This window comes from Colius striatus, chromosome 1 (assembly GCF_028858725.1).
Source record: "Colius striatus isolate bColStr4 chromosome 1, bColStr4.1.hap1, whole genome shotgun sequence".
Classification (NCBI taxonomy): domain Eukaryota; kingdom Metazoa; phylum Chordata; class Aves; order Coliiformes; family Coliidae; genus Colius; species Colius striatus.
The window spans coordinates 177384692-177402545 of NC_084759.1; the positions used below are offsets into that span (position 1 = coordinate 177384692).

At 38.2% G+C, this 17854-nt stretch overlaps 1 protein-coding gene across 2 annotated transcripts in view; it reads right to left on the reverse strand.

The window, feature by feature from the left end:
* The window catches only part of PNPLA8 (patatin like phospholipase domain containing 8), a 40662-nt gene extending 23364 nt beyond the window's left edge, over window positions 1-17298 (reverse strand). Inside the window, exons 1-7 of one of the 2 annotated variants that reach the window (XM_062017306.1) lie at window positions 17212-17298; window positions 14883-16089; window positions 13954-14103; window positions 12631-12782; window positions 10863-10957; window positions 5841-6012; window positions 1120-1177 (exon numbers count right to left, since the gene is read on the reverse strand). In XM_062017306.1, coding sequence (XP_061873290.1) covers window positions 1120-1177; window positions 5841-6012; window positions 10863-10957; window positions 12631-12782; window positions 13954-14103; window positions 14883-16001 — 1746 coding nt within the window. In that variant the 5' untranslated portion in view covers window positions 16002-16089; window positions 17212-17298. Of the gene's footprint in view, window positions 1-1119; window positions 1178-5840; window positions 6013-10862; window positions 10958-12630; window positions 12783-13953; window positions 14104-14882; window positions 16090-16817; window positions 17057-17211 lie in introns of those variants that run through there. The other variant, XM_062017295.1, reaches the window with a different exon arrangement.
* Between the last annotated feature and the right edge of the window lie 556 nt (window positions 17299-17854).

Consider the following 17854-nt stretch of genomic DNA (forward strand, 5'->3'; position numbering starts at 1 on the left):
ATAACCAACACACATGCATGATATGTATGCCATCATTTGACGGAAATTTCCTGTTCTTGTCAAAAGTAAAGTTTGGTCCTAAGCGTTACCAGAAGTGGTAAGAAAAAAATCTTTGCAAAAAATTTAATTAAGAACCTTATCAAACTGATGCTTGAATTAATTTTTAGTAATAGCTATATACACCTCTACTTCATAACGGAGTCTAAATTGCAAAGTACTGAGCACTTTCTAGAAAAATCCATCTCGTCATGACTTCAACAGCACCAAAGTACACAACTGCACGTTTTATTTTGATTTTGCTGTGCCTTACAAAGAATGCCACCACTACAAAGCAACTGCTGGAAATAGCTAGTTTCAACTCTATTTATATTCCCATTTTATTACCAAAGAGCATGGAAGGAAGCCAAAGATCCTGGTTCAAAGATAACTTTCAAGTCAATGTAGGATAGCTTCTCTCTCAGAGAGCAACATACCACTCCAGTCTTTTCATGTCCTTGTTTTAGACATGGAATAGGAACGCAGTCAGTCAAGCACATGTTGCTATGTTTAGAAAAATGTGAATATCTTCCATTTAACAGTAAAGCATCAAATATAGTGCTATGACACCAAAACACCTGTTAATTACAGATTGTTCTGAAATATGCGCTATTATATTTCTCTTCTTTCTTCACACTCTATCCTTCACTAAAAATAAAATACCCGCGCTTGCTCATCTTTCATTCTCGTGCTGCTGCTGTAAATAATACTCCTCCAATTAACTGATGTCCTTTATATTATACAGGAAGAGTAGAGAACTTGAGGCAAATGTGACTGCAGAAAACTTAGCAATCCAGGTAAAAGTGCAGAGAAGCCCTGTTCTCTCACTAACACAGTGAGACAACCTGATCTAGGTAGACCTGCTTTAGCAGGGGAGTTGGATGAGATGACCTCTAGTGGTCCCTTCCAACCCCTACCATTCCGTGATGCTGAGTGTGATTCAGTGTTATTTTATATGGGAGCCTGGAGAGCACATCGACACTGTTCAACCAATATTCTTCTAGGGATAGTACTCTTACTCCTGTCTCTTAAAAGTACTTGTGGAATACACAACCAGTATTTACCTTATAAAGCTGTACTTACCTTTGGACATTTGGAATTTCTTGCAGTTTCAATCATAAGATTTGAGCCCATTTTTTCTCTACAAATAAATGTAAAAAAAAAATTAAAAATGTTCCATCAGTTCAGCATCAATAGAAGACATTCACTTTCATCATCTTTACTCTGAGAACTCTGCATTTAAAGGAAGCAATGCTTGGATTGCACTTTAATAATCAGATTTCTACAGTTGACTTCAGTGGGGCAATACTTCAAACCTTCTGGGCTGTCGGAAATAAGTGCGAAGCATGATTCAGGTCTTGATTCAGTGACTCAATTCACCATATACTTCAGGACTACTCAATTTGTGAGAGCAAAACAGTACTTTTGCTAAATTTAAGAATTAAAAAAATTAGTACCTTTATTAAACAGTTCTGTAGTAATGAAAATTACTCTCCTGAACTGTTACAAAACAAAAGCTAAGGAAAGAAATATGCCATTCTACATGCTTTAGAAGTGAAAACATCCACATGTAATTTTCTGTAATAATAATTGAATATGAATTTTACATCCCTTTCTGAGGGGGAATTTTTTCCATATACATACATTTTTATAAACCTAGCAGTGAAATCACATGAATGGTCAGCACTGTAATTTATCATCCCATCAGCATCAGAGTATGCAAGCTAGGTGCTAACTAGAAGGTAGTCTTCTTGCACAGTGCAGGGGACTGGAGGATATCAGCATTATAGCCAGTAATCTTGTATCAGCAGCTATTTCAACTTTGATTTTTTTCAGAGTAAAGGTATAAAACTCTACAGAGTGAGTATTCATCCATAATGATTCCAAACAGGCTTCCATTGAATTCATCAAGTTTTCCTCCTCCCCTTGAACATATACAGGTGGTACATCTACCAACTGTGGGTAAAAGAAGATAAACAAAAGAAGCTCCAAATGCTACAAGAGCAATAGTCCTCAAAGTAGCCAGTAAACTGTATTTGTAAGCAGGACAATTTTCTGTTGCACTAGTAGTTATTTGTGCCTGAAGAATGGCTGTGTACGTGTCCCCGTGAGAGAAGAAGGAAGAGAGACAGTTTCTAGTCTTATGAGAAGACTGCTGTTGACACTATTTTTCTACCAATAGTGCTGTTTTGTTTTGCGTTTCCCATAAGTGCATTAATTTCAGTCTCACAATCACCAAAGTGAAGGAGAAGAGTGCCATCTGCATTCACTAACTGATTACAGGAGACAAAGGCACACAAAACCAGGAAGCATGAACATACAGAAACAAATTATGAGACTGATAGAGATGAGATAGGAAAGATCAACTGATTGGCATCACTTTCATGTGCTACTTCTTAAATATCTGTGTTAAGTTACTTCCCCCAAACCCTGAATGCAAAGATTAAAAAACTACATAAGCAATATCCACTGCTTAATCACAGCAAGTGTCAAACTGAGTAATTTATTTTCTAACATGTTGTTGCAGACACTTCAGAGTAGGTACAAGAAATCCCTTAATTTACTACTTTTAGACATTAAGGTCTGAAGAATTTATTTTAGATTTTGTTGCTAGCATTAATATTGTAATTGCACATTATATAGATGTCTTTCCCAAGCCTCTCCATTCAATTATTTTCTTTGGCAAAGTCACAACACAATTAATTCCACAGTTTATTCACGTACTGCGTTAAAACAAAAAGTCTCCTAATTCCATTGAATAATCCCTTTATTGGAGAAAAGACAAGAAAGGTAATTCAAGACAGCTTACTATGTCAAGTAATTACTGTTTAAAAAAGCAACGTTAAGAGCTCTTATTCCTCTGTGAGAGCTGTCCTTAGGTCACTGGCTACTTTTTACCAATCTTGCAAGAGAAACATTCTCTAAAATGAAGTAACTGGGACTGTAAATAGTATTTTAAATGAAACTGTATTATGGATGACTATAATGGCATTCTATAATGTTTTCTGTATTTCCAATCTCAACCATCACACATCAAACCATCTATTTGACCACAAGTATACAGATGTTTCATTAAATTGTCCATGGTAAGATCCAAATCACTTTTGATATTAAAGTTAGTTTAAATCCTGCAAGCATTTTACATTTCTCCACTCGTGGGTTTTTACTTTAGAGGTAAATGGAAAAATAGGATGGCAAATTAAATTATCAGCTTTGTTTCTGTCTGTGACCTCTGTCCTCCAGACATGATCTACTTAAACAAGAAGTCTCCTTTACAAATGTTGCTCCTTCATTGCTTTGAGTCACTAATATTGCAACACTTATTGCAATAATGCTATGAAGAATATATTGCCAACCACATGCTTAAAGAAATATTCCAACAGGCTAGGGCCAGGGTGCAATCAAACAGTCTAGAAAAAGAGCAATCAACTCAAAAGGCAACATTTTCACTTTTACTACCTTCTAACAGCAACAAATGTACCAGGAAACCATGACACATTTACCAAACCTTCAGGAAAGCTTTTTATGTTCCATAAGGACAGAGAATACCTCACGGATAATGCTGCAAGACCTGTAAAGTGTGTCTGGAGTGACTAACTGGTACAGTTACTCAGGTACTGGCTCATCAATCACTGGAGAGATGTCTCAATTTATACTCCCTTTTCCATAACAAATACTGGTTTGAAGTGTTGTTACTTGTAATCCCAAATACATGCATTATCCATTTTCGTACCAACTGAGAACACTACCCTTCCTTCTGTAATAGTGCTTGATTGCTTCTCAATCTTACAAATTCCCATAATGGGATTTTAGTTGTCTTATGAAAATCCTTAGTTGTTCACCAAATTTCTCCAGCAGTTTCTCAAGATAACATAAAAGAAGAAAGCTATACATGTAAACAACAGTCCAAATAAAACAGGAAATTTGGAACCTATAAGCCAGGTACTTCTAACAAATGAGTTCAATACAGCATTACTTAGACTGATGCACTGTAAGTATAATTTTCTGCATAAAGTCATAAAAGTAACTGATTAAAACCCACCCCCAAATCGCAATTTAAGGAATACATAAGGAGAGTTAAAATAAATACACAGAGAAAAATAAAATCAACACTCGGAATAAAAAGTTAACCAAAATTAGTTGCCATTTTCTGAAATGGAATTGATAATATGCTGCATGAATGCATGCAACATTAGCCTAATGCATCATTAGCTTAATTATTTTCAGCATGAATACTTTCTGGCAGAAAATAATACTATCCATATTGTAGTAGAGCTAAATGTGTATTGCATGCCTGTACACTGTAAACAGATACTCCATTTCAAAGAAAGGTAGACAAGTCTACACCATTTTAACAACAAAACCCTACCCAATACAATCAAGGCTTCAAATTGAAAACAAAATGTGAAGCACTTTTCCCAGGCAATGACTGAACATTAGACCCAAGCTTCTTATTGCCATAAAGAGATGCTATATAATCTTTCAATTCTCTTGTTAGTTCTTGGCTTCCATGCCACAGGGAAGCTTAGAGAAATCCCCGCTGTTTCAGTAAAACATTGTGTAGGCATAATATCTCCCTAAAATTGCAAAACTAGGTCAACAAAAAGTAATTCGTTGATCGGTATGTTTCATTTTTAACTTAATCTATGGATGATATATTAATTGCCTGGCTTCTGTCTCTTGCACTGGAGTAGAGAGTTGTGTTTAACTCCATCATGTGTCACATGTAGCTGCAAAGAATAACAGCATTTTTATTAAAGGCATGTAAAATACTTTCACGTGAGGTAATTCTGGTTTTTGCAAGACTTCTTTTAGTTTAGCAGGGGAGACAAAGAGGGAAGGCAGAGAAATATATGTCTTCTAAATGAGAGGAGATCACTATAGCTGAGAAAAAAACACCCCTGATGTTATTTGATAAATACAGTTATTCCTAAAAAAGGGCAGGAGCATGGAGTAGCAGTTCTTGGAAGTCTCTCTCCCTACTTCAGCAAAGAAGTGAGAGGCTTAAGACTCAGGCAGCATAGATAACGCTACTGTAATGCCTAGAAAAATACTCTTTCAATCCCATAAAACACATTAATCATGTTCCCAAAAGAACTTGTCATTACTTATCCAAAGAAACTTTTTACCATTTTATATTTGTCCTCAGAGGTTGTTTCATTTCTTTCAGCAGCAGTGGAGCTTACACTGCTTGGGAAACTATGACACTAGTTTGTTAAAAATTACAAACAATGGAACTATCAATACAAACACAGATGGAGAAACTGAATAATAACACTTGTACTAATTTCTTCCACTGCCTCTTCCTGAAGAGCCGTGAATGCATTTGTGTACGTTTCTATGAACAAACAACATTTCACTGGCAACTCTGACACAGTAGACTTTTTTCATTGTAAACCTTACAGCTCATTTCCCTTTAAAATACAGCAGTTAAGAATAAAAATCCCTCCTACACCACATTACTTCATTCACTACGTATCCTATAAGAAAAAAGGCACAGCAGGTGACTAGTAAAATCTGTAGCAGATGTATAATCAGTGAGATCAAGCAGAGCTGGCAAGCATACAGGAATACAATCAGAAATCAGTGCACTAAAGCTTACTTTATTCCCCAGAAACAGAAATTATTACATTAAAGGCTTTCAATGTTTTGGTAAATATGAAAAAAGCTATTTCAAAAGAATGAGAGGATATGCTAATCCTTCCTAGTTGTTTTAAAAATTTGCTTACCAGTGAAATAACAACAAAACCCAAGGCTTTTAGATATTATGCTAATTATTTTTCACCTGGTCATTTTTTACTTACTTGAGCATTTTTTCCCATATATCACTGTCATAAAAGGCATGGCTCCAGCCCATTTTGACTGTTCCAACAATGACATTCTGTTTAAAAACATCTGATCCTAACTTGCGATACAGTTCTTCACAATCATCCAGAGGTATATGGAACAACCCCAACATAAAAGCTAATATAGATCCTGAAAAAGAAATATTTGGAAATGTAAAATATAGCTTGGAGTAAGAGTATAAATTACCATTTAATGTAGTTCATAGGTTAGCAGAATAACTATCTTGAATAGGGAAGATCAATTGGTATTTAGATCACTAAATTCCTGTTCAAAGACCACAAACTATGTTTCAAAAAGACATAAATAAGACAGAAAGAGATATAGGAAGAGAGGCTACTTTCAAAAAGTGAACTATAAGAAGTTGAAAAATGGTATTATTTCATTTTGCAAATTTTGTGTCTGCAAACAAGTATATGGCAGAAAGCAAATTAAACCAATTCCTTTATTTGGAAAGAGAAATGAGTAAGAGAAATCTATGCTGTGAAATTAAAATGTATTTGGAGCATTACTTGGTATTTGACAATCTCCGAGTCAGGAAAGAAAAATTCTAGGAGAATTCTGTAAAAATAAGGGAGTTTTGACTAGTTTGGAATCCATTTGGTTGCAACCATTTATAATTAGTCATTCATAACTACTGGCATCTAGTGTGTGCCTAAAAAATATAACCTACCCTTGTAGGAACAACACAGCATCCAAAAAGCAAGGTTGCAGAATACCATCAAAGACTGGAAAAATATAATTAATGCATCACTACAATTCTTAGATATATTAAAGAGACATACAATATCTGCAAATATAATTGCCTAATAGTATGAGGACATGTAATTAGGCATTAGGAATAATTAGGACGCACGATATTTGGAATTTGGAAATGAATGCAATAGGTTTGTATAAAATTAATTCTTAAAAAGAGTAAATTCTTGGAATAGAGTAAGAATAAGACATACACTGAAAGAACTACCTTCAGAAATTTAAAAATTACTTCAAAGAAAACATGACTTCCAAGCTTATTTTGCTCTCACAAATTCCATCATCATTGACAGCTGAGTGTCAGTGGAATGATTTTTAAAATGTAGTACACGTGCTTAATGTAACCTGGGCCTACATGGCATATAAAAATTTCATCAAGAGAAACCTGCTCAACTGCCAAATCACCAAATTCTTGTATTCAACATAGACTAAACATCTATTAACAGAGAAAAAAACATTTTCCTGACTCACACAAATTCTCTGCCACCTTCTTTTCCTCTTAACATTCCAGCACCAATTGTACAATACCACACATTTGCTATTTTAGTGAACAGTTTCAAAGACAAAGAGCCAAAATTCATACAAAATGCAAACTCATTTTCACATTTTCCATCAGATGGTCCTCACTGATTCTAACATTCTAATGTTTCCATCCCATTCTGCTCTACAGCACAGACTCCTACATTCCAGCCACCATCTCAGACCTGACAGTGTGACTTCAGTGTGAAAAATTACCAGCTGGCTAATGAGACATAAGACAGTCAAGGATACAACCTGAAAGAAATTACAAAGTATTCCTTCCTCCTTCAGTACTATCCAGACTTCATCTGAAGTGCTATTATCTGGACTCAAGTGACATTCTTCAAAAAAATGTGTATCAATTGAAAACCACATGAAAAAATCCTCTCAAAACAACCACAGGTCAAGGAAATAGGTCTGTACCAAACAGGCTATGGCAAAAGCTTTTAAATGCATTGAAGGCTACTGCAAAAAGAAAGAATGTTATCCATGTTCCAGGGGAGTCAGGGCAAGGGTAGATAAACTTGAACTGCAACAGGAACATCCACAATAAGCATTTGGATGTTCTATTTTTTTCCCCAAATGTAAAGACAGAAGATTACTAGCACAGATTTTCTGAGAGGACTCACGTGATTCAAAATCTTTGAAAATTGTCAATAGTGAAACACACAGCTGATCCTTTCCTTGGGAAAAAAAGAAACCTCCTAAGGATGTTTCCAGCTCTGTACTGAAAAAAATACTTCTGCCATCAGAAAGTCTTTCAAAATGGATTTCAAAAGTGGAAAGACATCATGGTCAAAAAATAAATCATCAGTAGAGACAGATTATCCTCATCTGCTAATTATTGAAGGCTGGGAGAGTACATGGGGCCAGTAGCTATACGCTGCTTTTAATGACATGGAAAGGATATTTTGAGAGAATATCCCAATGTGAAATCTTTACACAAACTTCACATATATCAAAAACTGGTGATCAAAGAGACTAGTACAATTCAGATGTCCTTGTAGTAAAATGTACTGGAAAACAATATGCTTAGACAGCTTTCGATAATACTATGTCAATGATCAAGTCCTCCATAAGATGCATCTGCATGCCAAGGATTATTATCTTAATACAGAAATCCAGGAAAAAAAGTGTATTTTAAAAATTCTTGGAGCAGGCCAGCACATTGAAAATGTGGTAGTATGCACTTTGTCTGACCAGCTACTCTTAATGTTTGTTATTAACTACTCCCTGTGACATAAGTGTCTCACTATCTTTGATATACTGAGAGACTGCATGGGCAGTCAAAAGAACACGCAAGCCACACCTGCAGCATACCTGCAGATAAGTTGTCCTAGATGGATTAAGTGCTCTGTACGTCTATGAAAGCACGTCATACTCTAAGAACAGTGATTACCACTGTCACTTACAGAATTCCTAGCAGCTCGGTTCATGGAGCAATGGCATTTCCTCCTCTCAAAAGCCTTGTTTTCATCTTTGGACTTTTGCACAGAACAGGCACAAACTTGTATACAGAATTTACATTAACTTGGCTCCCCATAAAAATGTTCCACAGCCCTTAGTGCACTGCATTTTTTTTTCAGATTTTCTGTTGCTTCTATGCCCAGACACCATGCTCAGAACAGGCATGTGATCTAAGTATACCCATTAAAGATCTCTATAATGATGTGTCTGCCTCTGTGACTGCCTGCATTTACATCCTATGACGAGCAATGAAGTACAGGGAAACTAACTACAGATTGATGTTGCATTCACAGCAAACTGATTATTTATAAACTGCAAAGGCAAAACATCTAAACGATATTAAGAGATATGAAAAGCACAGCAGAAAAAAAAAAACAACTGTAATGTGCAACAGGCACCCTTCCTATTATTTAATATCTCACTCTTGTAAACCATAATTCATCCATCTGCAAGCTTCTGCAAATCATATTGGCATATGTACTGTCAACACAAGCTGGACCAATGAAGTATAGTGCTAACACATGTTGACAGGTATGTACCACCTCTCTCAGCCATGTCTTGTCAAACGTTATTGCCAGCTGAACTACTGCAGACAAAAGCTTGGAAGTGTAAACAAAGCTTAAAATAACATATTAAGCACTTACTAGCTGCTACAGACTCCAAGATCCCAAGAAGAGCTAAGAATAAAAATTAGACCTAATCAGAGCAGTGGGTTCAACTTAAGAACATCAGGTCACTTTATTAGAAACAAAATGTCTTTATTATGATTGAATGAGACTAGAGAAGTGTTCTGTAGTGAAACTATCTTCCAAAGAAACAACTACATACTGCTAAACTAACTAAAAAAGGATTTATTTCAATGACTATTAAAAATATAAAGCAGGGAACTGTATTGTACCGAAAATCAAATTATCTCTACTAGACCTAAACATTCTCCTCTCCTGTCCTCTCCTCTCCTCTATTATTTTGAGCAAATCTCTGACAAGACAAACACTTCACCTAATCCCAGAGATCTGCACTTAATGTTATTTCTGAATTAAACTGTATGGAAGTATAGTGAAAAAGAATTGAAAAATCCAGGTTTCTAAAGGAAACAGAGCTACTGAATTATAGCACACCTCTGATGTTAGAGATCTGCATTATGCTGTTACTAGTCAAGTATCATCTCCAAAAGAGACTACTGTCTTTTTAAAAGAAACTCATGCTCTAGAGTTTCCTACTTCTTAAGGAGTAACTTATCATTGAGTTACAAGCCTTAAATAAGGCTGGGATGGACCTCTAGAGCACATCTAGTTCAACTCCCTGTTTAAACAGCTTCCATTACAACAGGTTACTCGTTCAGCTGAGTTCTGAGCATCTCCATGGATGGAGCTACCACAGCCTGTGCAGGCAACTCCTTCCAGTTTCTGACCAACCTTCCAGGGAAGACATGATTCCTTATACCTAACTCTAACTTCCCATATTCCAGCTTGTCTGTTGGCTTTTTCCCTATCAGTGTGAACCTTCAAGAAGAGTTGAGCTTCATATTCTCTGCATTTTCCCATTAGTTGGAACAACAGTAAGGCTTCTTCTTTGGCTTCTCTTCTTGAGGCTGAATAAAACTCATGTTTTTGTACTCCCTCTGTGTCCTGATCTTCAGTACTTGGACCTCTGCCAGACTCACTCAGTACACACAATAAGGGTTTACTGAGAAGCCCAAAACTAGACAGAGTGGCCAGAGCCCCTTAACCTTTTGAGCATGTTCTTGTGCTTTGTACTTGGCTTTACTGAACATTAGGTAGATACTGTCAAGACATTTCTCCAGCCTGTACAGGTCAATCTGAGCAGAGGACCTCATTGTACTGACCACTTCTTCAAATTTAGATCATGCAAGATCTTGCTACAGCCACACTCTATCCTGCTGTGCAGGTTACTAACACAGACAGAAAACAATACCAGCCCAGCACTAGTCCCCAGGGGACACTACCTTAGTTGTAAAGCTGCATAAACTTTTAAGATATTTGTATCTGGGTGCAAAATTAAGGTCGTATATCCATTGAAAAAATTGTCAGTCAGCTTGAAGTTACAAGTGTATCATGAATCAATACGTTCTTATTCAGAAGAAGAAAGAAGAAATCACATCTGTAATTTCCCAGATTTCACACAAAGTCAGAAATTGGTAAGTTCTGCAAAATCTACATTTATTCTCAGATGTTCCTTTTACTATATTGATAAGAAATTCCAACTTGTAGCTTAACAGTTACCTGTGCTTACACCACAAATATAGTCAAAAAGCTGATGAACCGGCTTTCCAGTTAGTTCTTCTAGTTTCCGTAGAGTCTGAAGTGCAACTAAACCCCTGAAATACAAAAATCCCTTTCATATACCATGGTAGTTTCATCTTACAATTACTTATAATTAAGGTAACTGAAAAACTACAACAGTAAGAATCTTTAACATTTCAAGAAATGAAAGAGCAGCAGTACACAAGTAAAATGGAATGACGAACACTAAATATAAATGACATGCTTAGACATACCAAAAATGTACTCAACAGCTAAAGTCATGTTGTTTTACAGCCATACTGTTTTGCTGCAAAGGCTCTGGGATGATCATCTTCTGTAGATGCAGAATAGATTTTAGCTGCATCCACACTACGCAGGACCTAAAGTTTGGTCTTAACAGGGCTATAAAATATGCTCCCTTGGAGCATACTATTTTTCTGTCTGTGGGGTTTTTTCTGCCTCAATTCAATGTGTCTGAAATAGGTGAGATGCATTCCAGGCCATCAGGCTTATGATTCTACAGTATAAAAATGAGTATGCAGAGGTGCAAAATCTGCTGGCCTGGTGCTAGAGAACTGTGTATAGCAAAAGGAACATCAAACTGAGTATCATATTGTCAACACATTCTGTTGAGAATGGCATCCCCTTAATGCTGCCCTCAAATCTGTCCTGGCTTGAGCTGAAGTGCAGCAGTCAACCCAGCACAAAACCATGACTGGCTAACTACCAACAGTTAAGTGGCACAACAGTGAGTAGTCAGTACTTGGGCTTGCTCTCTGGACTTGTTCCATTTAGTGTTAACAGACACAGAAACCACTTATATAAGGTGTCTTATAACCTCACTGAAATCTAATAGAAAAATTAGCAGAGTTTCTTTACACATATAAGCATCACACCATTATCTGTGAAGCACCCTCCACTCTACTTTGTAAAATCTTAATGATTTACCATTAATTTTTGGAAACACACATGTTGAAGTTGTGACATACACCTCCTTATTGAAGGTAACTGATTTTGATGCAATAAATACTATGGGGAAACAAAGTTTGCGAAACTGTATTTCTGCAATGATTTCATATCTCATTTTCTATTAATAAAGATTTGTGAACCAATAAATATTTCCCAACAAGATTTCTTCAAATATGCCTGAAAATACAGCTTTTAGTAAACATCAGACTTCAAATTTATTAAACAAGCTTCTGTTAGTACACTTTGCAAATTGCTGTAGATGCATAAATTCATGCAAAACTAGTGTGCACATAACTAAAGGCATGTGGTGTGTAACTTAAAGAAAAAAAGCATCAGCAGTAGAAATATAAATCAAGAGCATGGATAGAATATCTTCACAAGTTTACTTATTCTAATATATGAGACCTGTCCTGCTAAGGCAGGTCACTCTTCTGAAAAGCACAAAGACAATGCAAGTATAAACTACTTAAGCCATTTCATTTCAATTTTGTATTTCGGAGGTTAGACTTGTGAGCAGGCTAACTCAAGTAACTAATTCACTTCTGAAAGGAGCAAGAGCCAATCCAAGCATGTAAGTGCATAGCCAACTTTAAATGGGTAAGTAATTTCAGTGTCCTAGAACCTCTAAGGCTTGGAAATTTAATAACAAATGCATACAAAAATAATAACCATTACTTGGATAGTCAAACGTAACACAATCTTAACAAAGAGAAACTGAAATTTCATGTCCAGTTACAGTATGAAAAAGGTTACAAGCATATAAAAAAAGAGGTTTTACCTTGTTCCTCCTCCATCAATAGCAAGAACTCGAATTCCCCAGCCTTTCACAGGGTCTGTATATCCAATTATAGCTAAAGTCTCTCTAACAGCAGCCTGAAGACTTTCATCATTTGCCTGTCTCAGTCGCAGTAGGCATGGGATTAATTTTTCCTATTGATAAATACAAAAAATTTCATTCTAACTATATGCTTATACCAAAAGAATCCAAGTTTAACTTTACTAGTTTGGCATTAAAGTGTAAAAGTGACTTCTTGAACTCAGAGTGAAACGATTTTTCATCTGTATTTACCCGTCCCTCTTTCTAACAAGGAAAAAATGGTCTCCAATATTATGCTGTACACTCCTTGTTGCTAAAGTAACTATCTGTCAGAATTAAACAATACAGATGAAATGAAAGTCTTTCAAATAGTTACAGAAGCTATATTTAGCAGCAATTTAGTTTTATTGACTTGAATGTCATATTGGCCAAATATAAACTCAAGTATGGAGCACATCAAACATAGGTAAGAGTAAGTACCACATTACTTGAAAACAGGAAATGCCTTCAAAGTACAGTAATATTAAAGCAAAACAAAAATTAAAATTCTTCCTCAGACTGAGGAATTTTTAAACATACAACTATCGTCACAAAGACAGAGTACTATCATCAAAATGGGAGTATGTCCCATCAAAATGTAATGTCTGACCTGTACCTCACCCAGATGACTCATCTGGGCTGCACTCCATTCCTAAAGATCTCTTTTCCACCAGTTCTACTAACTATGCCACACATCTGTACCACTTTGTAGAAAAAGGCATGATACCGACAAATGCTGTGATTTGGCTAATGCTGCTAGAATAGTCTACCACCCACCTCCTGTCCTCTCACTGCAGGAAAGAGAACAAGTTGGACTAGATTACATCAACTTATTTGACGGTTACACTCCACTCATCACCTCTCTTCAAAGGAAGCATGCAAACAAGCATAAAAATTGTTGCACAAATGCAGATCAACTGTACCATACATTCCTGTCTGGTCAATTGCAACAGAGGACACAGCCTATGACCTTCATCTACCAGAAGAGCAAGCTACAATATCTATCCACATGACAATGCTGAACACTTCTAAATTAAACATTGCAATCTGAAGAGCATTTAGCTAAACTACTGATGGTTTGCATACAAATCTGCTTGAATCAGCTAAAAAACCAGTTACAGAGACAGTCACACTATAATCTTTACAAACAGACAGTATGACTAGCCCACAAAAGCAAAGAAGGAAGTTTTATGTTATTCTGTCTCAGATATTTATCTTCTGTCTAAGCATAAATACTATTTGCACCTTAACTGCAACTCCTCTGCTCTCTGGAAATTCTAGAAGATGATAGGTCAGTTCTTCAACCCTGCTAATGCAGACTCTTCGATTAGAAGTTCTTCTTAGTGCTTGAACTAAAGCTCGAGTCCTGTTATCAATACTCACTCTTGCAATAATCTAAAAAAAAAAAAAAAGATAATGTTATACAAGTAACATAAAACTACTCTAAGAAGCATGTAAAATTTGCCTAGACTAACGCCAAACTGTTATTTTTAGGTTTCTCAGAAGTAATGAACAGCATGTTGTACTAGAGATTAGGCATCAGCACTGCTTAAACAGCAACAGGCAGTCTTTTAGTTCCTTGTTTACTAGAAAAACAAATAAAGGCAGCTCATTGCAACAATATACCATAAAACCATGTGTCCCTATGTAATTTCAGGGCAATTCTGAAACCACAGTACGTGGACCACGAAAGAGCATATGCTTACTTTAACTACAAAACCACCACATTTATGTACTCTCTCTCCACATACATATGAACTGAATAGGTGTACACACATGTATGTGTACCTACATACGTATACTTAATATATAAACTTACATAGACATACATGTACTTATATAAAAGGTATACACACATTTTACTATATGTATACACACATATGTATTTATGTACATATATGTGTAAGCTATATGTAAACTTACATATAGTATGTATATATACAAGTTTATATAGCTTTTATATATGAGTATATTCTTATATAAGTACATATGCACTTTTAAGTATAATGCATAAATAAATGTTTGTGTAAATATATATGTACTTATATGTAGGTAAGTATACACTTATTTAAGTACATATGTGTGTATATATAAATTTACCTACAGACATATACATTTGTATAAAATACACATAATAAAGACATATAAAGAAATAACACTAAAGAAAGACTTGCCTTTTCTCTCTGAAGAGACAGATGCTTTTCCCTCTCTTCTGCAGTCTTGGCCGCCTTTGCTTTGTCCTCCTCATCTTTCTCAGACACTTCTTGTTCTGGCTGTTTACTCTTTTCTTGTGAAACAACTTTTGTATCAGATCTCAACTTGGGAACCAGCCCACCAATGTAACTGTCTACAAAAGCTTGTACACTGTTACTGGGATATGAAAGAAAGTTTGCAATACTTTTTTTAGTGGAAACTGGAAGGGCAGTAGTTGTCTTTTCGGCATCCAGAGTCTCTGCTCCGGGAACTGAAGTAGTTGCTGAATCCTCTGTCTTTTCTTCATTCGTTATGGTTTTTTCTGATGAATCAAGCTTACTCCTCTCTTCACTTTTAGAATCCTGTAATAAAGCATTTCTTTTTTTCTCTTGATCCATAACAAAATTATTATTAAAGTACCAGTTGATATGATCAGCTACAAAGTTGTAAGTCTCTCCAAAATTTGTAGAAAAGAAGCTTATATGAAAAAGGTGGGGTTTAGTAGACGCTGAATCTTCTGGAGTATCTTGGGAAGGGTCGCTTGAACTTACTAACATAGACGCCGAGCCTTCACTTGCACAAGTGGACTTCTTTGCAGCTGGGCCTCTGTTGCAATCCTCCTGAGTTCTGGCAACTTGTTTATCATTCTCTAGATTTGCATTGATATTATTTGCATCTGCATTACTTTTATTTGTTTTTCCCAGAGTACCCGAGTGTGACTTTAATCGAGCTATCCGTGAAACCAGTTCACTGTGGGTGCTAGACACTGCCTTTGAAACAGATTCTATAGTATTTTTAATACGTGACATGCGATTGCTCACTTTTGCAAGTCTTTTGGAAGAAGAAGTTAAAAGATTAGAAACTCTGTAGTACAAAAAGTCATGGCTGTAAATGTATTTGTTATACCAAAATGTTCTGCTTCTGGCCCACTTACACCGAAGCTCGCTTGTGTGAAAAACTCTGGGGTGAATGGCATGATTTATCCTCCAGCAGACTTTAGGTCTATACAAATACAGGCATTTGTTTCTTTGCTTCCACCAAAGACTTTTTGGGTTAATCACAAAGAAAAAATATGAGTCTAAAGGTAAATGAACTGTCATTACTTATAATTACACCTTTTCTATGTTGCTTGTCTACTTCATTCAAGAAAATATATTTCAATAAATAAGTCTCATATCACGGTGTTACCTGAAAAAGAAAGACAAAAACAATGGAATCCCCAAACCATTAAGAAGTTAAACTAATATCACAGAGTTGCTTTGAGTAGATGCAGCTTATTTACTCTTTCAGTAAAGACAGATGAACATTCAATTCAAATAATCTCAGGAGATTTGGTAGTATCATTCTGACATTACTTTCAACATCTTATTGCTTAAAGACCAGCTGAAGTCCACCTTGAGCAATATGCAACACCTGTCAAAAGCATTTAGTAATATAGAAGATTGTTTGCTGGTCTTTCCATTAAAGAGAAATTTGTATTTCTTCAGCAAATTATCTCATGCAGAGACCAGACTTCAGAGCTCAGAGACCAGATTTCAAATTAAACTGTTATTACATTACTGCCTCGTTGCAGAATTCTTCCCAGGGAAGAACGGACACCAATTAATCCTTTGAGCAAAGTTTCAGTATATCCCCACAAGTTCAACAAAATATCCCTATCCTAAGAGCTAAGGATTATAGATCTTTAATCCTTGATCCATAAAGACTTCTCTGAGGTAGATCAAAGTTTTACACAGTATACAAGAGTTTGCTGAAACTGCAGAAGAAAGTCTATTCTTTGCCTCATCGGCAAGCTCAGACTTCTCTAGCTCCAGTGACAAGTGCCAGAGGGGGTCAGGCAGGCCAAGACCTGCGCAGGCCGATGCTACAGCAACAGTAGCGGCGACACCGCCGCGGGCAGCAGCATCGCTACTTACAGTGTCCTCAGCAGCTGCCTCAGCCTACGCTGTGCCCGTCCGCACCTGTCAACCCTCCGCTGTGTCACTGCCGCCGCCGTGCAGCCGCGCTCCAGGCCACGGCCGCGGGCGGGCCGCTATATAGGCACGCGTGCGGCCCCTGCCCCGGGAGGGGGAGCACGTTCTGTTTCTGCCTTGCATTTCGCAGAAACGATTTCGAGAGTGGCCGCGTAAGCAAGCGGCGAGTCCCGTCCCGTCCCCCCCGGCCCTGCCCGGCGGCGGCCCCGCGTCACTCTCACACCCACCGCCGCGTCACACACGCGCGTCCCGCGTGCCTGGCACGCGCTCACCGTCCCCCCCGCCCCCTCCTCACGCCCACTAGGGCGAAGCGGCCCAGCCGGGCGGCGGCGGGTACCTGCTGGCAACGGCTCCCGCCTCCCCCCGCTCCCCAGCCCGCCGCCAAGCGCCTGGCACGGCCTGTCGCCCTCACGAGGAAGGCGACCGCAGGGGCCGCGGCCCGGGCAGTGCCAGCCCGGCAGAGCGGGCAGGAAGGCGGCGGGAGCGGCGGCGGCGGCGGGGAGCAGCAAAACCGAACCGCGCTACTGCGCCTGCGCCGCGCCCTGCACACCGGAAGCGGCGGAGGCACGCGCTGCCTCACCGGCCGCCGCGGGCGGGGCGAGGCCACAGGCGCGGTGGTGCGGGCGGGCACTGCGCCTGCGCGCGAGCTGCGGCCGGCGGCGACGGGGCGGCGACGTGCGCGGTGGCACGAGGGGGACGGCCGGGCCGGGGCCAGGCGCCGGCGGCAGCCCCGGGCTTTGGGAGCCGCCCCGCAGGACGCTCTGGGAGCGGGGCGAGTGGGAGGAGGAGGTACTGTGCTCGGCTTAGCGCTTATCCGACCGCTCGGTGCAGATACTTTGGGCACGGCCTCCCGCATTTCCCACTTAATTCTGGAGAAAGATCAGAAATAACTGTTTTTCTAGATTTCATAGATTTGACAGGTTTAGGAGGCACCTTGGTGTTGCCCAAACAGACCCGAGAGTAGCAGGAGGCCTGGGAGC